At 36.9% G+C, this 21,679-nt stretch overlaps 3 protein-coding genes across 3 annotated transcripts in view; 2 read left to right on the plus strand and 1 right to left on the minus strand.

Annotated features, from left to right (window-relative positions):
- Positions 1-514: 514 nt before the first annotated feature.
- LOC107739428 (RNA cytidine acetyltransferase-like) lies at positions 515-14,182 on the plus strand. The gene is made up of 26 exons (XM_016551533.1): positions 515-657; positions 820-950; positions 1,034-1,125; positions 1,279-1,446; positions 2,330-2,444; positions 2,526-2,633; positions 2,726-2,878; positions 3,204-3,302; positions 3,549-3,685; positions 3,764-3,888; positions 4,013-4,163; positions 4,965-5,061; positions 5,504-5,620; positions 5,718-5,819; positions 8,898-8,972; positions 9,116-9,232; positions 10,642-10,775; positions 10,878-10,926; positions 11,013-11,109; positions 11,297-11,407; positions 11,500-11,672; positions 12,454-12,573; positions 12,774-12,872; positions 13,099-13,172; positions 13,616-13,696; positions 13,779-14,182. Exons 2-26 carry the CDS (start codon positions 837-839, stop codon positions 13,882-13,884), a joined length of 2,814 nt encoding a protein of 937 aa, XP_016407019.1. The 5' UTR covers positions 515-657; positions 820-836; the 3' UTR covers positions 13,885-14,182.
- A 400-nt stretch (positions 14,183-14,582) lies between these two features.
- LOC107739425 (UPF0676 protein C1494.01) lies at positions 14,583-17,961 on the plus strand. Its single transcript, XM_016551527.1, has 8 exons — positions 14,583-14,642; positions 15,268-15,470; positions 15,557-15,681; positions 15,773-15,839; positions 16,739-16,892; positions 16,983-17,128; positions 17,223-17,333; positions 17,418-17,961. The coding sequence occupies exons 2-8, from the start codon at positions 15,318-15,320 to the stop codon at positions 17,595-17,597; spliced, it is 936 nt and encodes a 311-aa protein (XP_016407013.1). The 5' UTR covers positions 14,583-14,642; positions 15,268-15,317; the 3' UTR covers positions 17,598-17,961.
- Positions 17,962-18,056: 95 nt separating this feature from the next.
- The window catches only part of LOC107739429 (nucleobindin-2-like), a 6,992-nt gene continuing 3,369 nt past the window's right edge, over positions 18,057-21,679 (minus strand). Inside the window, exons 6-13 of the mRNA XM_016551534.1 lie at positions 21,067-21,252; positions 20,737-20,827; positions 20,600-20,658; positions 20,401-20,493; positions 20,185-20,303; positions 20,038-20,086; positions 18,710-18,770; positions 18,057-18,603 (exon numbers count right to left, since the gene is read on the minus strand). Of these exons, the coding sequence (XP_016407020.1) occupies positions 18,521-18,603; positions 18,710-18,770; positions 20,038-20,086; positions 20,185-20,303; positions 20,401-20,493; positions 20,600-20,658; positions 20,737-20,827; positions 21,067-21,252 (741 nt within the window). The 3' untranslated portion in view covers positions 18,057-18,520. The remainder of the gene's footprint in view (positions 18,604-18,709; positions 18,771-20,037; positions 20,087-20,184; positions 20,304-20,400; positions 20,494-20,599; positions 20,659-20,736; positions 20,828-21,066; positions 21,253-21,679) is intronic.

Below are 21,679 nucleotides of genomic sequence, written 5' to 3' on the forward strand. Positions count from 1 at the left end.
AGTTATATCACTACTAATGTAGGTACAGTGTATGACCACTGGTGATGTACAGAACAAAAGTTATGTTTAAGATTATAAAGAAAAAGAATAAGACCTATAGGAAACGGCTTCTAATGAGTCTTGCACACCCACATTTTGAATGCAACAATTACAATCAAAAGTACATCACAAACCATGAATGTAACAACATGTACACGCTGAGGACGACGTGGCACAAATCTATAGAGAAATACAGAAACGGTAAGTTTTAAATGTTTGAATTTGTTTCATAGAGGGCCAATGTAACGAAATTACGTTTCTACAGAAAGACTACAACTCCCACAATGATACAAGTTTACCGCCAAGTTTACAGAAAAAAAAAACCGCAGTTTAAGTCTGATGTGTGCAAAATTAAAATCTAATTAGGTCATGTCAACCGCAGACACTAATTTATTAAATAAAAATAATACGCGCGTTATTCGGTCATTAAGAACAGGCGTTATCGTGGACTGCTATATGTCTGTTTTGGGGCCCATCATACCTGGGTCCTTTCGCCGAGGGTTCCCACGTGAATGTACGAGCATGATAGACTGCTGTAAATGAGGCGAAGTTTTATTGCCCAAAAGTTGCATATAAGACTTCAACAGCTTATTTTGCTTTACCGGTAGAACATTTGAGGTATGTCTTGCGATATGAATAAACGTTTAAAAATAAACCTAGTTTTGTCTGAACGCTATGTAAAATGTGTTTAAAGTATGTTAACACGCACTACAGTGTTTACTTAATTTCACTTAATACATTTAATATTTAAAGCTGACTTTGTCATGTTCGTGGTGACAGGGTGCATTTGGGAAGCAATGGCAACTTTTCGGAAGAAGGTGGACAATCGCATTCGAGTCCAGATAGAAAACGGTGTCGCTCAACACCATCGATCTATGTTCTTTATAGTTGGTGATCGTGGCAGAGATCAGGTAAAGCATAACTGTGTTTAACAATATTGTAATACTGTAACGACGTTTGCTAAGCCTCACTCATGTGTGCATTTTGCATCCAGGTTGTCGTTCTGCACCACATGCTATCTAAAGCAACAGTCAGAGCCCGGCCATCGGTGTTATGGTGCTACAAAAAGGAGCTTAGCTTCAGCAGGTAATATGAACATTTTATTGTAGGTTCACAAACAACTTTGATGACAGACCCTTGTTCATATAATTAGACTTTGTTTCCATTGACTTGGTTCAGATTTTGAATTGTATATAAAATTGTAGGAACCTTTATAGAAATTAATCTGTTGTTTTGTAGTAATCGAAAGAAGAGGATGCGACAGCTGCAGAAGAAGATCAAAACAGGCACGCTGAACCTAAACAAGGATGATCCTTTTGAGCTCTTCGTTGCTGCTACCAACATCCGATACTGCTACTACAATGAAACGCACAAGATCCTGGGAAACACCTATGGCATGTGTGTTCTGCAGGTAATACCATTGACGAACTTCTGAGACGTATGTAAAGCCTGACATATGGAATTCATAGATTCATAACAGTCTGTAAAGATTTCATAGCAAAAAGACACATGTACCACAACCTGAAGGAGAAGGGTCTGGCTGCAGCCTTGCACTTGCATTCTCAGACACTTGCGCTTCCGCTAGTGACGTCACTTGCGGTCTTTTTTATTTTTTTCTATTTATTGATTACTTTTAGTTTGAATCTCTCAACATTTTACAACAGTAGCCAGGTGGTGAAGACAAGAAAAAAAAAAACCTAACTTACAATGTCACTTGCAATCGCCACTTGCACTCTCCGATACCTGCGACGTCACTTGCAATCGACACAAATCGTGCGTGTTGCCAATGGAGACAAGACGCTGTGGTGGTGATTAAACGATTAAAACTAAGCACAGTTTGGCCGAATATTTAGTGATTTATATATCAATATAATAATAATAATAATTTCATTTTATTATTTTATTTTGATTAATAAAAAAACATTAAACTTTTACTATTGTAATACTATTTCACAGTCAAATAAAAAAATCAAGTATTTAAGAAAAATAATCTCATTTTACAGTACAACTGTAAAATTACAATACTAATACTTAAGTCTTAATTTCTTTTATATTCCAAACGTTTATTTTCATAGACAACCACAGGGAGCCTTTAAAGCTTCTTTGTTAACAACATGTTGCGTTCTCAAATGCATGTTATAAGTGACCCAAACTCTGATGAGCAGATTCTGCTACAAATGTTCCACATGATTTTGATTTCATTTACATCCTTCAGCCCTAATCTGAGGTGCATATCCTGTCCTGTAAGAAAAAAATGCATGTACAAATGATATAATCTTATTTTCCCCAGATTCATCCTGTCTCTTGCCTCCTGTAAGACATGTGTTGTAATCGAAGACCAACTAAACATTCTGCCAATCTCCACTCACATTACCAACATCAAACCTGTCCCTCCAAAGACGCAGGTAACTCTTGTTCATAATTGGACAGTGTTTTGTTTGATTATTAGCTCATATGAATTCCATCATCTTTGTATTTGCCAAAAGGATGATGGACTGTCTCCAAGGGAACAAGAGCTAAAGGACCTAAAGGAGTCTTTACAGGACACACAGCCAGTTGGTGTTCTAGTGGACAGCTGTAAAACTATGGACCAGGTATAATTAAAATAACTCCTAGAAATCTTAATGTTGATTTGTTTCATGTAGCCCAACTTAACATTTTATTTTGCCTGTGTTTATGTCTTTAGGCCAAAGCAGTGCTGAAGTTCATCGAGGCTATTTCAGAGAAGACCTTGCGGAGCACTGTAGCTCTTACTGCTGCCCGCGGTCGAGGCAAATCTGCTGCACTGGGATTGGCTGTAGCCGGAGCTGTTGCTTTTGGGTATGTAGTAGGGTATTATGAATAAGCTCATTTTTCTTGTTACATTTGCCTCCTGACTGCAATTTATGCTAATAAATAACTTATTGTGTTTGTGTTGTACTTCTCTTCTTTATTTCAGTTAGCTAAATGTTTTAATAGTTTCATTTGTAGTTAGCTATAATAACCCTGGTTGAAATTTGAGTTAAATGAGTGAAACCCTGATCATTCCTTCAATATTTGGTAAATGATATAATTTTTAAAAAATATATTATAGGCAAAAATGTTATCTGTCAGGAGACTCTAAGTCAGACATTTGCATACATTTCAGGAACCTACTTTAAACCCGATTTTTTTGTAAATTCTAGGAACATCTGGACTATGAAATAATCCAGTCTTTGAACCCAGAGTTTAACAAAGCCGTGGTTCGTGTTAACATCTTCAAGGAACATCGCCAGACCATTCAGGTATACTAACCTCCATCTCTGCATTTATTTTCCATAATTTTCATTTTTGTCTTGCAAATATTTGTTAAATCGTGGAATCTCAGATACTTTCTTTGCTTAGAGCTGGTTTATTCCAATTTAGTACATATAAAAATATGTGGAAGTGCAGAAACAACAGGTTCATATAGTGCATTTTGCATCATTCATAACTCTATAATAATCATTCATAATTTTCCTCAAGTCTTGCTGATGTGTTTTGATCTGCAGTACATTCACCCTGCTGATGCAGTGAAGTTAGGCCAGGCAGAGCTGCTAGTCATCGACGAGGCTGCTGCGATCCCGCTGCCTTTAGTGAAGAAACTGCTGGGGCCTTACCTTGTGTTTATGGCATCTACGATCAACGGGTCTGTATTTGAAGAGCTGTTAGATCTTTTTACAATGTTTTATAATAACAATACAGTAATCCTCGTGTTAACCTGCAGGTATGAGGGCACTGGTCGCTCTCTGTCTCTTAAGCTGATTCAGCAGTTAAGGCAGCAGAGTGCAGACAGCCAGCAGAACCTCTTGGCTGAGAACAGAAACACCAGCACAGCCAGACTGGCAGCAGGTGAAATATAGTACCTCTTGACTTGCCGCAAAAGAACCAGAATTAGAAATATGAAAAAAGAATAACTTTTTTCCCACTGCTGGTATGTGTATAATGTGTAAACCACACCTTACCTGCTCTGCAGCACGAACCCTTCATGAGGTGACCCTCCACGAGTCTATCCGCTATGGCCAGGGGGACCCTGTGGAGAAATGGCTGAATGATCTGCTGTGTTTGGACTGCCTGAGTGTACCACGCATCATTTCCGGCTGCCCTTTACCCCAGACATGTGACCTGTATCCTCTCAAAGTCAAACAAGACCTCTGCATTTAGCAATGTATTTTTATGTTCATTTATGTATTTTTATGTTCATTTTATGTTCATCATGTTCATTCAACAGAATGGAAGCCCATTTCTGCCACCTAAGATAGAAAAAAATCATGCTTTGGTAAATCATAATTATGAGATAAAAAGTCAAAACTATGACATTATGAGAATGGAAAATGGAATTGTGAGATAAAAAAATGTATTATGATATGATTGACTTTTTTGGAAATTTCAAATGACTGTCATAACTATAACCTTCTTTCTCATATTTTAGATTTGTATCTCATAATTTTGACTTTTTACCACATAATTATGACTTATCTCAGTTTCGACTTTTTGGCAGAATTTTAAAGTTTTATGTCATGATGACTTAACAGAATCATCACTATCATAATTATGACTTACCAAGGCATGTGGCAGAAATGGGTTTCCATATTCTAACCCAGGGGTGTCCAAACTCGGTCCTGGAGGGCTGGTGTTCTGCAGAGTTTAGCTCCAACTTGCCTCAACACACCTGCCTGGAAGTTTCTAGTATGACCTTGATTAGCTGGTTCAGGTGTGTTTAATTGGAGTTGGAGCTAAACTTTGCAGGACAGTGGCCTTCCAGGAGCAGGATTGGACACCCCTGTTCTAGCCTGTCTTGCATATGATTTTATCTACTATCATCACCACCATTACGCATATAAACACATGCCTAATATCTCAAAATAATACAAAACACTCTCTCATCTACTTTCTAGACATACGATTTCTTTAATCCTTTATTCCAGTTATTATGTGAATCGAGACACATTGTTTTGTTATCACAAAGCTTCTGAGGCTTTCCTCCAGCGTCTTATGGCACTTTATGTAGCATCGCATTACAAGGTAAATAAATATCTTGATGATTAGATCAGTGGTTCTCAACCGTTTTGACTCAAAGCCTCTCTTTGTCTAACAGAATATTCAAAACCGCCCCCAGTAAAAGCTTTTTCCAGTGTTTCTGTCTTAATTTTTTTTTTTTTTTTTTGAATTTTTAGTTTGGATTTTTTTACACTTTAAAAAAAAAAATTTTTTAAACATAAACTGGGATAACTGATACATTTAATTAACCCCAAATATTATTTATTAATATTTCAGTTTACATTTTGATATTGGGTTTTAGCATTTTAATTTAGATTATCTTAAAATATTAATAATGTATTCATTCAAATAGTTTTAGTCATCTTGTGACCCCCCCTGGTTGAGAACCACTGTATTAAAGCATTACGTTATTTCACAGACTCTAAACATCAAACTGATATTGACTCAAACTCCTCTTCCTCCTCAGAATTCACCCAATGACCTTCAGATGCTCTCGGATGCTCCTGCTCACCATCTCTTTTGCCTGCTGCCCCCTGTCCCACCCACACAGAATTCACTCCCAGAGGTCTTAGCAGTTGTCCAGGTGTGCCCAAAGCTACTTAATTACAATACTGCTGAATCTGAGTCGAAGTTGTTGTAATGAAAGAACTGTGTAGTGAAGCCTGTGTTTTCTCTTACAGGTGTGTCTGGAAGGAGAGATCTCCCGCCAATCCGTCCTCAACAGCTTGTCCAGAGGGAAGAAAGCTTCAGGTGACCTCATTCCGTGGACCATTTCGGAACAGGTAAGAAATCCAAATTTCAAATGAAACTACACTACAGGCTAAACTACAGTTTGGGGTCAGAATTTTTTTTTAAAGAAATTAATACTTTTCTTCTGCAAGCATGCATTAAATTGATAAAAACTGACAGTACATACAATTATAATCTTATTATTTCTATTATAAGATTCTATAAATGTTTCTATTTCCAATAAATACTGTTCTCTTGAACTTTCTATTCATCATAGCATCCTGAAAAATAGTATGACGGTTACCACAAAAATATTAAAGGGGTCATATGATGCTATTTTAAAGATAATTATTTTGTGTATTTGGTGTAACAGAATATGTTGACATGCTTTAATGTAAAAAAAAACACATTATTTTTCAAATACTGTACATTATTGTAGGTCCTCTATGCCCCGCCTCTCTCAAACACGTAGTTTTCAACAAAGCCCCCTCCTTTGACAAGCGCAGTCTGCTCTGATTGGCCAGCTGACCCAGTGCATTGTGATTGGCCGAACACCGCAAGCACGCGTCGGAAATGTAACGCCCCTTACCATAATCGCAGCTTCAGCTTTCAAAGTAAATATCAAGACAGTTAATAATGTCGTTAGTTTTACCATCAGTTCAAGCCCAAAAGGGCAACAGAGTCGCGTGACAGACACAGAGATGATGCAGTACACAAGCCGCGGTTAAGACAGCTGACGTGCTATGATTTCTGACAGGCAGTTCACTCTCCTGTGATGTGACCCTGTTCCCCTCACACACACAGTATGACCTTGATTAGCTGGTTCAGGTGTGTTTAATTGGAGTTGGAGCTAAACTTTGCAGGACAGTGGCCTTCCAGGAGCAGGATTGGACACCCCTGTTCTAGCCTGTCTTGCATATGATTTTATCTACTATCATCACCACCATTACGCATATAAACACATGCCTAATATCTCAAAATAATACAAAACACTCTCTCATCTACTTTCTAGACATACGATTTCTTTAATCCTTTATTCCAGTTATTATGTGAATCGAGACACATTGTTTTGTTATCACAAAGCTTCTGAGGCTTTCCTCCAGCGTCTTATGGCACTTTATGTAGCATCGCATTACAAGGTAAATAAATATCTTGATGATTAGATCAGTGGTTCTCAACCGTTTTGACTCAAAGCCTCTCTTTGTCTAACAGAATATTCAAAACCGCCCCCAGTAAAAGCTTTTTCCAGTGTTTCTGTCTTAATTTTGATAAATTCTTAATTTTTTTTTTTTTTGTAGAATTTTTAGTTTGGATTTTTTTTTACACTTTAAAAAAAATTTTTTTAAACATAAACTGGGATAACTGATACATTTAATTAACCCCAAATATTATTTATTAATATTTCAGTTTACATTTTGATATTGGGTTTTAGCATTTTAATTTAGATTATCTTAAAATATTAATAATGTATTCATTCAAATAGTTTTAGTCATCTTGTGACCCCCCCTGGTTGAGAACCACTGTATTAAAGCATTACGTTATTTCACAGACTCTAAACATCAAACTGATATTGACTCAAACTCCTCTTCCTCCTCAGAATTCACCCAATGACCTTCAGATGCTCTCGGATGCTCCTGCTCACCATCTCTTTTGCCTGCTGCCCCCTGTCCCACCCACACAGAATTCACTCCCAGAGGTCTTAGCAGTTGTCCAGGTGTGCCCAAAGCTACTTAATTACAATACTGCTGAATCTGAGTCGAAGTTGTTGTAATGAAAGAACTGTGTAGTGAAGCCTGTGTTTTCTCTTACAGGTGTGTCTGGAAGGAGAGATCTCCCGCCAATCCGTCCTCAACAGCTTGTCCAGAGGGAAGAAAGCTTCAGGTGACCTCATTCCGTGGACCATTTCGGAACAGGTAAGAAATCCAAATTTCAAATGAAACTACACTACAGGCTAAACTACAGTTTGGGGTCAGAATTTTTTTTTAAAGAAATTAATACTTTTCTTCTGCAAGCATGCATTAAATTGATAAAAACTGACAGTACATACAATTATAATCTTATTATTTCTATTATAAGATTCTATAAATGTTTCTATTTCCAATAAATACTGTTCTCTTGAACTTTCTATTCATCATAGCATCCTGAAAAATAGTATGACGGTTACCACAAAAATATTAAAGGGGTCATATGATGCTATTTTAAAGATAATTATTTTGTGTATTTGGTGTAACAGAATATGTTGACATGCTTTAATGTAAAAAAAAACACATTATTTTTCAAATACTGTACATTATTGTAGGTCCTCTATGCCCCGCCTCTCTCAAACACGTAGTTTTCAACAAAGCCCCCTCCTTTGACAAGCACAGTCTGCTCTGATTGGCCAGCTGACCCAGTGCATTGTGATTGGCCGAACACCGCAAGCACGCGTCGGAAATGTAACGCCCCTTACCATAATCGCAGCTTCAGCTTTCAAAGTAAATATCAAGACAGTTAATAATGTCGTTAGTTTTACCATCAGTTCAAGCCCGAAAGGACAACAGAGTCGCGTGACAGATACAGTGTTGATGCAGTACACAAGCCGCGGTTAAGACAGCTGACGTGCTATGATTTCTGACAGGCAGTTCACTCTCCTGTGATATGACCCTGTTACCCTCTCTCACACACACACACACACACACACGACGCGTTACTCTGCGCTGCGCAAAACTCCGCATTTGAACAGTAAATAGCAAAACTGCTGTTCCTGAAACCACTCCTTCTTTCTTTGCGTGCACATTTGGACGGCATTATGCTAATATTTCCACATAGTGACGTAGACATGTGGGGGCGTGTTAGAATGAGCCGTTTTAGGTAGGCGTGGTTGACTCTTAACTTTTATAAAGAATATCTCTTTGGATTTGAGACTTTAGTCTTTGCAACTTTACAGATCTTCTTTATGCACCAAGAGCTTGTTTCACTTCAAAGAGAAAGGAAAACTTGAAATCGCATCATATGACCCCTTTAAGCAGCGCAATTGCTCAGAACATACCTTTGAACAGTAGTGTATGTAGATTATTTATGCCATACGATCAAATAAATGTTTGAAAGAGTGAATCTGTAATGATTCCGATGCTCTTGTGTTCTGCATTTAGTTTCAAGACCCTGAGTTTGGAGGCCTCTCTGGAGGCCGGATTGTCCGTATTGCAGTGAATCCTGATTATCAGGGGGTAAATTACTTCTGCTTTTCCTCAGATTATATACAACCTCAGTGATGATCAGTGAAAAGCTTACATGTACAAGTTGCTGCATTATTGCCTTGTTTGACCAGTTATATCATTGGCCATGTGTGATTTATTGTGCCTCTCTTTAGATGGGTTACGGCAGCCGTGCGTTGCAACTGCTACAGCAATATTATGAGGGTCAGTTTCCTCTTCTGGATGAGCAAGAACAGACAACGACCAGTACAATCACATCTGTGAGCAGTGAGGTAATGGTCTGTTAGCGTCATCACTCAAAAATGTTCATGAAAGTCTGTGTGCCATTTTTCATATATTACATTGTTTTAGTATTTCTGTAGGTAATATATTCTATAATTTACAATCAAACCAAAATGTATTCAGACATGTAGGTAAACAAAGCTATATTGAATTGTTAAATTGGTTGATATAAGTGAAAAATATTAAATAATTCTCCCTTGTGTTCATATAGTGAAAAGAAGTATAGAAAACATTGCTTGATTATATTTAACAGGATATGTACTGTATTTTACTTCTTACATTAAACATTTTGAAGCAATTTCAGAACATACACTACTGTTCAAAAGATTGGTGTCAGTAAGTTTTTTTTGTTTGTTTGTTTGTTTGTTTTTGAAAGAAGTCTCTTATGTCCACGTAGGCTGCATTTATTTGATCACAAATACAGTAGTATTTACAATATTACTGTTTTTACTATGTTTTGAACAAATAAATGCATTGAGCACAAGAGACTTATCGACTAATCTTACCATCCCCAAACTCCAATGGCCTTGTCCGTGAATACTTGTAAAAATCAGGGTATTAATGGGTTAACATTTCATCTTTGGATATAGTTTGCTTTTTATTTGATCACATATAATAGTTGCTTTGAAAAGAATGCCCTTTCAGTGAAAAGATTCCAGTCTGTATACTTTGGATTGAACATGAATACATGGTAGCATTTAAAGTTTCTCTCTCTCCTCCTCTCTAAGTTTCTAACCATGCTAGTGGTTGTACGACAGGGTAGATATATATATATATATATATATATAGAAATGTATGTAATTTATATTAAATATAATGTCATTTATTTCTGTGATGGCAAAGCTGATCACAGAAATAAATTACTGAAGCCATTACTCCAGTCTTCAGTGTCACATAAGACTTAAAACATAAAACAGTTGTGCTACTTTTTGTGGAGACTGATTTTTCAGGATTCTTTGATGAATAGAAAGTTTAAAAAACAGCATTTGTTTGAAATATATTTTGTAACATTTTAAATCTCTTTACTGTCACTTTTGATACATTTTATGCTGAATAAAAGTATTAATTCTAAAAAAAAAAACATCTTTACAGACTTTTGAATGGTGTACCATCACTCAGTGATGATTTGTTATATGTTATAACTGATTAAATTTGATGCGCTACCATTAGTTTTACCTTTTGTAGGAAACCAGAACAAAATGAGCCCTCTGTGGCAGCAATGTGTACAATAAGTTTTGAAATTCAGGATTTTAGATCGTCCTTCATGCATTTTAGTGGTTATAAATGCCACCTGATAAAGTAGCGTAATATCTGGACCAAAAGTATTAATAAATAAGAAACATTTAAGTATGTATTCTGAACCGAGTATTTTTTTCATGTCTTTTTCATTCCTGTACAGGTTGTCAGTCTCCTGGAGGAGGTGGTGTCTCCCAGGAAAGACCTGCCACCGCTGCTGTTGAAGCTGAATGAGAGGAGAGCCGAGAGGCTGGACTACCTCGGGGTGTCTTACGGTCTCACTCCTCAACTACTCAAGTGAGTTGCTTCATGCAGGTTTTACAGTGATATTTATACTGCAGCACTGTCACAAAACATGTTAGTAACTCCTAAATATCTCTTGCTTTCTTCCCCATCCAGATTCTGGAAGAAGGCTGGATTTGTGCCTGTTTATTTAAGACAGACGCCGGTAAGCATGCAGCATTTTTTTTTTTTTAGCATTGTCAAGTTTTGTAACTTTGTAATAAGCGTGTATTCTTCTATTGTGATCTGTAGAATGACCTGACGGGAGAGCACTCCTGCATTATGCTGAAGGAGCTCAATGCTGAGGAGTCTACAGAGCAGGACCAGTGGCTCTCAGCTTTTTGGAAGGGTGAGTATGAGTATTTCCAATCTCTCATGATATAGTAAGAATGCTGCAACTGACCAATCAGAATCAAGTATTCCAGAGAGCCATGTAATAATAGATATATAATAAATAAGATATATAGATAGATATATAATGCTCACTCAGCCATCTCTTTCTGATTTCAAAGACTAACTTTTCTTGTGTTGGACAGATTTCCGGCGGAGGTTCCTCTCGCTGCTATCCTTCCAGTTCAGCAAATTTAGCCCGACCCTGGCCCTCAACATATCGCAGAACAAGAACGCTAAGGCCGACAGCCCAGCAGGTACAGGCCAACATCTGCCACCTCAAAGTAATTGTTGTATGTGTGTTGGTTTTATGATGACTTTACATGTGTCTGTGTCTGTGTCTCTTCAGCACTCGCCAGTGCAGAGTTAGCGGCCACATTCACTCCATACGACCTGAAGCGTTTGGAGATGTATTCAAGAAACATGGTGGACTATCACCTCATCATGGACATGATCCCTGTTATTGCACGCATGTTTTTCCTCAAACAATTGGGAGACATCACACTTTCTGTTGCCCAGTGTGTGAGTTCTCTATGTGTGTTTGTCCAATTATTTCTAGGAATTCTCTTTATTTGTCAAACTTTATCTTGAAATATATATTTATATTTCACTCACCAGCTTCTGTAGCTCTTAAATTTTTAATTTACCGGTCATTTAGAACTTGTACTAGTCAAAACAAAAAATCTGAAATAAACCAGATGACACAAAATCACTCATTTAAATATATTTATTATTAAATGTCATTCTAAATCATTTTATGGCTTTTAGTTTTATGACAGTCAATGATTGTTTGAAGATACCATAAAAGTACATTTTATTACAAAATAATAATAATTTAATAAATGTTGTGACTTCTCTTAGAAAACAGCATTTATTTTGTTGCAGTTTCTAAATATCGCTCTGTCCAAAAGGAATGTTTAATGGTAAATACATTAGATATTAGCAGACAGGCTGTCAATTTATAAAGTGATCAGCTGTTTCCTCACTAAAGTCAGTGTGACATTGTCTCCTAGGGCTCAGGTAAAAGTGCCATAGGTAGTCTGTTGCACACCGTTCATGTATTCTGTACTTGTGTTCTCCAGTTCAAGGTGGCAATCCAAAACAGTGAATCTAATCACTAGTATACAGGCAAAAGTTCACTTCAAGAATGAATAAAGTGTGTCAATGAGTTTGAAAAGGTGTTTGAAAGAACAGCACAAATGGAAAGAGAAAGTGCTATCTATATTGTTATAATTTCATATGAAACGATTTATTCTAGCCACTGTGTGTTCAGGCATGTGTGTAAAACATAATTCTTTTTCAGGCTTTGTTGTTGGGAATTGGGCTTCAACACAAGAGTATAGATGAGCTGGAGAAGGAAATTGAGCTGCCTGGTTCTCAGCTTATGGGCTTGTTCAACCGTGTCATCCGTAAAGTGATGCAGGTGAGACCAAGCCCTCTGTCTTTGTCTCTCATACACACACTTATTAAAGCAAAGTACAAGGATTAGCAATGAACCTTCTTATCAGACCACTTCCACTTGAAGGAGTGAGAAATACACTGCTTAGATCTACTCCTCTACCTCTTCTAGTCTATATTGTTGTTTCAGTGTGTAGTTATTTTTTGTTTTCATCTCGTCTGCAGTTCTTCAACACACTTCAGGAGAATGCGGTTGAAGCAGAGATGGTGGCCACCAAAGATATAAGCATGGAACCAACTGTGCAGACACTTAATGAAGATCTGGTATGAGAGCCTGTGGTGGCAAAGCTGAATTTTCAGCAGCCATTACTCCAGTCTTCAGTATCAAAAATCATTCTAATATGCTGATTTGGGGCTCATGAAACATTTCTAATTTATTATCGATGTTGAAAATGGTGCTGCTATTTTGTGGACCCCCCACCCAGCATTTATTTGAAGCAGCACATTTTTGTGACAAGGTGTTGTGTTAAAACTGTGTTTTGTTCCTTAGAATGATGCAGCCAAAGAGTTCCAAGAGAAACACAAAAATGAAATGGAGAAGATTAAAGACATGAATCTTTCAGAGTGAGTATTCCCAAAGCAATAGTCCAAACTGCACTTATTTAAAGGGACAGTAAAAATTTAATTGACCTTATAATTTACTCACCCACAAGCCATCTTAGGTGTATATGACTTTCTTCTTTCAGACAAATCCGATCGGACTTATATTAAAAAATATTTATAATGCCAGTGAGTGGGTGTTTCTTGTCAATAGTCCAAAGGAAGTCCAATAAAGCGCATCCATCCATAATAAAAAGTGTCCCACATGGCCCCGGGGGGTTTATAAAGGCCGTTTACCGTTTCCACCCTTTCTCTGAGCTAATTAATAAGCTAGTTAATGACCAATTTAACGAGATGTAAAATGTTTTTAATATTTTAAAGTAATATATTTAATATAAACATTTTTCCACTCATTTGGCTGTGCGGTGCAGTTGACCACTCTTATCCATTCTGAATTTTTCATGAAGGTACATGATTCGAGGAGATGACGAGGAATGGGACCACGTGTTGAAGAAAGCAGGACATACAGCTATTGTTAGCATAAAAAGGTAAACAGCAGCTTGGGTAGGGGAGGTTTTGTCTGGAATCATGAACTGCTATGAACTATGATCTTTCTGTTTTACCCCTTAGTGACAAGAAAAGAAAACTGGAAGGCATGAACCAGAAAGAACAATGGCAAAGCAAGAAGATTAAGAAAAATAAGGACAAAAAGAGCAAATTTGGAAAGAAACCATAAAGAAATGAACTTTAAAATTAAAATTTGAAATGTCTTTGTGTCTTGTTTCTGTGGTCAGTAGATTTATTTAAGACCAAATGAAAATATTTCAGTAAGAAGTTTAAAGACCAAATTGTTTTAAAAAAATTTCGGCAAGACTCCCCATGTATTATCAGTGAACAAACAAAAAGTTGTACATTGTTGTTTTTCTTTTAACCACATTTCAGAGATTAATATTCCCATGGTGTAGACCTCATGTTTTTCTGTGAAAGCTAATTTCAGAAGCCATCTGTAAAATAAATGATAATCTTATGGTGCATTACTTGTGTACAAAATATACTCATTAACATTTGACTGTTTGCTAAGCTTAGTAAAAATACTGATTTGAGAGAGGGTACACACTACATAATATTTTGTTTTCTTTACACACTGCGTAAACAAAGGTACTCAAGATTGCCATGCATATGCAACTAATGTTTCAATACCACTGCAAATACTTTTTTAGATTGCTTTCAGAAAGCATATTTAAACCTTTTACCCATTGGAAATAACTTGCAGTGCATACTACAAAGTTTAGACAGTATACTGCAAAATAGTAGGATTAGAATAGGGACATGTAAACTTTCAGAGCATTGAAAAGGCTGAAATCCAGTGATCTTTGTGCTCCCATGGTTTGATCTTTCATTGGTGGATCTTTATGACACTACATTGCTCAACAACTGCATTGTTAAAAGAAGCGAAGATCCTTGGCGTATTTTCTTCAGGATTTCCAAAAGGATTTTAAAGGGGTCATATGATGCTTTTTTTAAAGATCATTATTTGGTGTATTTGGTGTAACAGAATATGTTGACATGCTTTAATGTTCAAAAAACACATTATTTTTCAAATACTGTACATTATTGTAGGTCCTCTATGCCCCGCCTCTCAAACGCTTCGTTTTCTACAAAGTCCCTCCTTCCAACAAGCGCAGTCTGCTCTGATTGGCCAACTGACCCAGTGCATTGTGATTGGCCAATCAGAGCAGACTGCTCTGATTGGCCAGCTGACCCAATGCATTGTGATTGGCCGAACACCGCAAGCACTCGTCGGAAATGTAACGCCCCTTACCATAATCGCGAGCTTCATCTTTCAAAATAAATGTAAAGACAGAGCCCGAAAGGGAAACAGAGTCGCGTGACAGACACAGTAATGATGCAGTACACAAGCCGCGGTTAAGACAGCTGACGTGCTATGATTTCTGACAGGCAGTTCACTCTCCTGTGATGTGACCCTGTTCCCCACACACAGAATATCTCTTTGGTTTTGAGACTTTAGTCTTTGCAACTTCAGGGATCTTATCTATGCACAATCAGCTTGTAACACTCCAAAGAGAAAGGTAAACTTGAAATCGCATCATATGACCCCTTTAAAATAATTATTTGTCGTTTTGCTGTCTCGAGGAAAAATAACTCACTATGGAGATACCTGTCGTAGATTTCAGTGTGTACGAACTGGAAAAGACCAATGTATCAGTTGATAACTTGGAGAAGATAAGTGCCGAACTAAGAAGGGCCTTTACCGAGGTGGGATTTGTTTATCTGAAAAACACGGGCATAAATCAGGACGAGGTTTGTCATTTTGTGCACGTTTGTTACGAGAAGTTTTCTAGTAGTTCGTAAATGGCTGGCTATTATTATTCTGTCCATTGTTTTAGGTGGACAAAGTTATGGGTGTTTCAAAGAAGTTCTTCTGTTTGCCAGAAAGCATGAAGAAACCTTTCGGCAGGGGCAGTTTCTCGTGTAATGGAAACCACGGCTGGGTTTCGGTAGAAACGGAAAGGCATGTCAGACTCTTCTAGCTTCAGAAGCATTACTGCTAAAAATTCACGAATGATGGAGAATTAATGGTTTTATATCCTGTCATTTTACAGTTTGAATCCTCGACGTCACGGTGATCTGAAGGAGGCGTTTAATACAGCATCTTTGTGCTCGGATATCGTAAATACCTATTTCTTGTCTTCTCCCCTTTCTTCAAGCGGTACTCACTGCAGAGTCAAATAATTATACTTTTATAAGAGTTTTAATTAATTTTTTGAGTGAAAATATTTCCTGAGAAGTGACTTTGTATGTTGGTTTCATACGAGCCTCCGATGGTTAAAAAAAGGATTGCAGAAAAAAAATTATATATATATATATATGTGTGTGTGTGTGTGTGTGTGTGTGTGTGTGTATTTCAGTGCTTCAGTGAGGGAACGCCAATTTGCGAGAGAACACAAAAACATTGAAATATTATTTGTAGTTCCATCTCATTAAAAAAAATAATTAGAATTAGACAATACTTATTTCCAGTTATTACAGGTAGCCTATTAATAATTCTTATAACAGTATTTTGCTGCTTAATTTATGTTTTTTTTTTCAGGATTATTTGATGGAAAGTTAAAAAAACAGCATTTATTTGAAACAAATATTTTGTAACGTTATAAATGTCTTTACTGTCATTTTTGATCAATTTAATGTTTCCTTGCTAAATAAAAGTAGCTATTATTATTATTATTATTTTAATCTTACCCAAAACTTTTGAGTGTATCACGGTTTCCATACAAATACTAAACATTTTCAACATTGATGTAATAAATGTTTCTTGTAGCAAATCGGCATATTAGAATAATTTCTGAAGGAAATTATCTTTCTCTCTCTCTCTCTCGCACATGCGCACACACACCTATACAGAAATTTGAAAAAAATGTGAAATGACAGCTATGTTGAAAAACAAAAACATTCTATTTAAAATATAAAGTATTTTTTAATATGCACAACTGTTTTTTTTTTTATAGCATTAACATTAAGATACTTTAAGGAAGCTTGACTTTATAACCCTCCACTTTCAATGTGTTCAGAATTGGCCTTCAGAAGGAGTTGATGATTTTCGAGATGTGCAAGTATCATTTTTCCTGCGCTGTAAGGAACTTTCTCTCAGAGTGCTCCGATTGATGGCTCTTGGTTTGGGCCTGGAAGCAGAGGTCTTTCTCAGTGCACATAAGCATATTGGAAGTAAGTAAAATGAAATGCACTACTTCATCCCATGCAGTGAGTCAATGGCTGGGAGGCCTGCAAGACCTTTATGATGTGGGTTGTTTTAAGGTGATGTGAATGGAACGACACTGCGGGCTCTGTACTATCCTCCGGTGAACAGCACATGTGTGAAGGGAAATCAGCTGCGCTGTGGTGAACACTCTGATTATGGGAGTATCACTTTGGTCTTCCAAAGCCCAGAGGGTGGACTGCAGGTGAATACCAATATAGGACAAGAGGAGAAAAGATTAATGTTTAATGTGGTCCTTTATCATTTAGGATAGTCATTTTATTATTGTTCTCCTCCAGGTCCTGAACCGGGCTGGTGAGTACATTTCAGCCCCCAGCATTCCTGGAACAGTTCTGATTAACATAGCAGACCTGATGCAAAGGTGGACCAGCGATGTCTATGTGTCTGCCGTAAGTTTCTTTACCAATATTGCATTTCATTTAATTGTGCAGTGCAAGCAACACTTATTTCATTTCTATTGTTCTGACCCTCAGGTTCATAGGGTTTTGCTGCCCCCTGCAGGTGACTCTGGCACACGTCAGTCTTTGGCCTTCTTTGCACAACCAGATGATGAGGCCATCATTTCATGCTGTGATGGATCAGATAAATATCCTCCTGTTAAGTCAGTTGATTACCTTTTAACAAGGTTCAAGGATTCTTACGGCAAAAAATAGATCCTAATTAAGGGAAATTTTTTTGATTTTGTATGTTTGGAAAAAACAAAATTAAGTGATAATCATCAGAGCACAGTTGGTGAACCATAGATAATTTAATACATTGTAGAGAGTCGTAAAGCACAGTCAAAAATGAAAAAAAAAAATCCATACCTATTTCATGCTTAAAGGGTTAACTATCCCTTTAATTATATTTCTGTATATTTTATAAATGTATACATTGTTTACAGTAGAACACTGGTTGAAAACTATAATGAATTAAAATAAAACAGCTTGAAAAAAAAATCACTAGTGTTGCAGTAGTAATTCATCAACATTTGCAGAAACTTTATTAAAAGACCCTTGTAAATCAATTTAGGATTGACTTTCAAGTGAAACTAAAGCAAAAAAATATTCTATTCTATTCTATAGTCTTTTCATTGGAAGTGCCGTACAATAGGAATGCTGAATCGTGGGGCATTTAACTTAACATGAAGTGTGTTTATTGCCCAGGTATAATATCAAATGCCTAAATGTAAAGAGAAATTTATCCTATGAGGTTTATCCATGTTTATGCAAACATGGCTAAGACATTTACAAGAACAATACAAATACATTTAATTTCTCTAAATACAAGTTTCAAGTACAATCCCTGTCCTCACAAACTATCTGCATTTTAGATAAGAGAATGTGGACAGAAGTGTGATTGTCCACAGAGAATTCTGTTAACCATTTACATACTTCAGCGACCCGTTTTGGGATACCGCAATTCAATATTTTTTGTGTTTGAGAATACCACCACGATGATTTGTTTGATTACTTCAAGGATAGCCAAGGTCTTTGCTAAGTGACAGTAAATGGTCCATTTGAATGTGAGGATGGAAATATTTGACACTACATACAACAGACAAACACATTACAGACACTGAGAAGAGCTTGAGCTGCTAAGAATGTGCGGGGAGGTCTTGCTGATGACCGTGTGACAAAGGCTGACTGTCCCCAGGTAGCATTTCCGCCGCAAAAGGTACTGCATTTGCCAAAAACAGAGATATAATGATAGAAAATCAATATTTTGTTCCAAATGACAGGGCAAAATGCCTTTGACCAGAAAAATGTAAAAGAATTACACTGACCTTTGTCCTGTACTGGAGGCTCTGTTTTCTGTGTTTTCAACCGCTCCATGTGCTCTACCGCCTAAAAGAAATGATCAGTATGGTAGAAAGCGTTGAGGTGAGAGAATTCTAGCTTCAAGACATTTCTCTTATGTTTTAAAAAGGGAATATTTTAGTGACATAAGATAAAAGCAGTGCAACAAAACTTTATCATAAACACTCATTTAAAAGTGTGGGGTCTGTAATTTTTGTAGATTCTTATGCGATACATTATGTAAAACCGTAACGCATTTCCCCCCAGAATTCTTTGATGAATGTAAGTTTAAACGAATGGCATTTATTTGAAATATAAATCTTTTGCAACAATATAAATGCTTTACTGTCATTTTGAGCAATGTAATACATCCTTGCTTTATAAAAGTAATAATTTCTTTTAAAAATCTTTATATAGTTATATATAAAAAGTATTTATTTTTACAATTGAAATAATTTATAGTTATTTCCCATTACAGTAAGGATAATGAGATTTATTTGAATAATGGTAATGTGAATGGGGGGGAAGGTGCTTAAAGGGGTCATATGATGCGATTTCAATTTTTCCTTTGTCTTTGGAGTGTTACAAGCTCTTGGTGCATAAAGAAGATCTGTAAAGTTGCAAAGACTAAAGTCTCAAATCCAAAGAGATATTCTTTATCAAAGTTAAGAGTCAACCACGCCCTCCTAAAACTGCTCATTCTAACACGCCCCCACATATCTACGTCAATATGTGGAGAAAAAAAAAAAAAGGGTCAATTCCAACTTTGCTATGACAATCTGGCGCTTCTGAATCAGCTACTGTTTTGTTATTAGTTTAAGCATTTGCCCGCCGCCTCCGCTCACTCTAGCCCTCCGGCCATTCCTCACTCTAGGCCGCGGCCTCTGCTCACTCTAGGCACCCGTGTGTGATGCTGTGTTTCGTTGTGAAAGCGAAACTACTTTGTTTGTCCTTCCAAAAATGGACACGACTAGAAATCAGTGGTTAAGTTGTATTTACAACAACGTTCCAGAACAGTTACAATTTAAAATAACTATTTTCTATTTAAATATATTTGAAAATGTATTTTATTCCTGTGATGGCAAAGCTGAATTTTCAGCATCATTACGCCAGTCTTCAGTGTCACATGATCCTTCAGAAATCATTCTAATAAGATTTGCTGCTCAAGAAACATTTCTTATTATTATCCATGTTGAAAAGAGTTGCGCTGCTTAATATTTTTGTGCAAAACATGATACATTTTCAGGTTTCTTTGATGAATAGAACAGCATTGATTTGAAACGGAAATATTTTGCAACATTATAAATGTCTTTACCGTCACTCCGTGAATTGAATGTGTCATTGCTAAATAAAAGTATTCATTTCTTTCAAAGGAAAAACGTACAAACTTTTCAACAGCAGTGAACCTTTAGTTTGAATGAAAAGCAGTTGACAGATAGGGAAGATTTTGTTTCATGTTGACCCCAAAAGTAAAAAAATAAATAACATTACCTCCCATCCATCTGGCTCAAGAAATTCTTTTCTGTTTGTAGCAGTAATAAACTCATCTCGTGAAACGAGCCTGTCTCTGTTAGTGTCGACCTATAGACAGTACAAAAAAATTATTACTAGTGAACCATCTTTGAAATAATATCGTTAGCACAATGAAGGATTCAGTCCCCTGCTATGGTGCCCCCACCTCATTCATCACATGTTCTCTCATGCGAAGTCTCTCCTCCTCCATTTCCATCATGTCATCCTCTTCATGTGTGGGATCATAGACTTTCTCTAGCTGAACGGGGTGGACACAAGCATCAGATTTAGCACCCCATAAAGCCACGTCATCCTCAAAGTACTCTATTATGATAGCTCTGAATGGAAAGGTTATTAAGGGGAACCTCTTTGGTAAACAGTGCCTCGAGTTCTTGCTCATCAAAGTAGCCATCTCCATTAGTATCTGTAAAAGCAAACAGATGTCACAGTCGTGCTGTGATATAATCTAAATGTTCAGAACAGAGAGGCTCACTGATCTCACCATGTAGGTTGAAGAATGTCTTTGGGTCAAATTCGTTGGGATCCAAACCGTCCGCTTCCTCCCAGACCTCTTTCAACTGGTCTTGACTGCCCTATTTACACACATACAGACCAAATCTATACATTGGATGGAGACAGGTCTGAACGTGAGCTTGCAGTCGATTGTAAGAAAGGGCCGGGGTTTACGCACTAGAAATGATGGGAGAAGTCCAGCATATGTCAATTAAAAAAAAAAGACAAAAAAAAAAAAAAAAAAAGAATAAAGTGTTCAATATCACAAATGAGCTTGTTTGATTATTATATAAGTTAAAGGAATGTGTCTTTAGCTTACAGGGTGATTGATTTTGGGATGGTCTGCGTGTTTCTTCTTCATCTCTTCATAGTGTTCCTCCTCTTTTTGGCGCGCTTCCTCATCCAGTGTTTTAAGATGTTCCTTGCGTTCATGTTCCTTCGTCATCTCGTACCTCTTGAAGTCTTCATGTCGTTCCTTGTCGAAGTTTTCCAGGTCATTAGTGGCCTCGATTTGACAAAATAAGGAAACAAGCAGAGAGGAAAATGTAATGTGTGGAGACCAGCAGATCATTATATACAGTAGATCTCCAGCCAACATAGGAAAATAATTTTGAATTGCACTTGACGAACAATACATGATAAGACTGTTGACCCTCACTGATGACAGTGATGTGTGCAAATCAAACACAAAACGTTTTTGCTTTTAATTTATCATCTGAAATTAATTTTGGGCACTTAAAGCAACTGTAAGTTTTTTTTTTTTTACCTAAAGATCAGTTTCAAAACCATTCAGATGGTGTACACTGACTTCTAATAAGGCGAATGGCTTCTGTTTCTTTCCCTCACTCCACCCAAACATTGCAAGTTTGTCGAACGGATACAAAATTTCACAAAAAGGGCAGACTGGTTTACGGCAGCAACAAATGCACTTA

This window comes from Sinocyclocheilus rhinocerous, unplaced genomic scaffold (genome assembly GCF_001515625.1).
Source record: "Sinocyclocheilus rhinocerous isolate Xijiao unplaced genomic scaffold, SAMN03320098_v1.1 scaffold1607, whole genome shotgun sequence".
In the NCBI taxonomy this organism is placed as follows: domain Eukaryota; kingdom Metazoa; phylum Chordata; class Actinopteri; order Cypriniformes; family Cyprinidae; genus Sinocyclocheilus; species Sinocyclocheilus rhinocerous.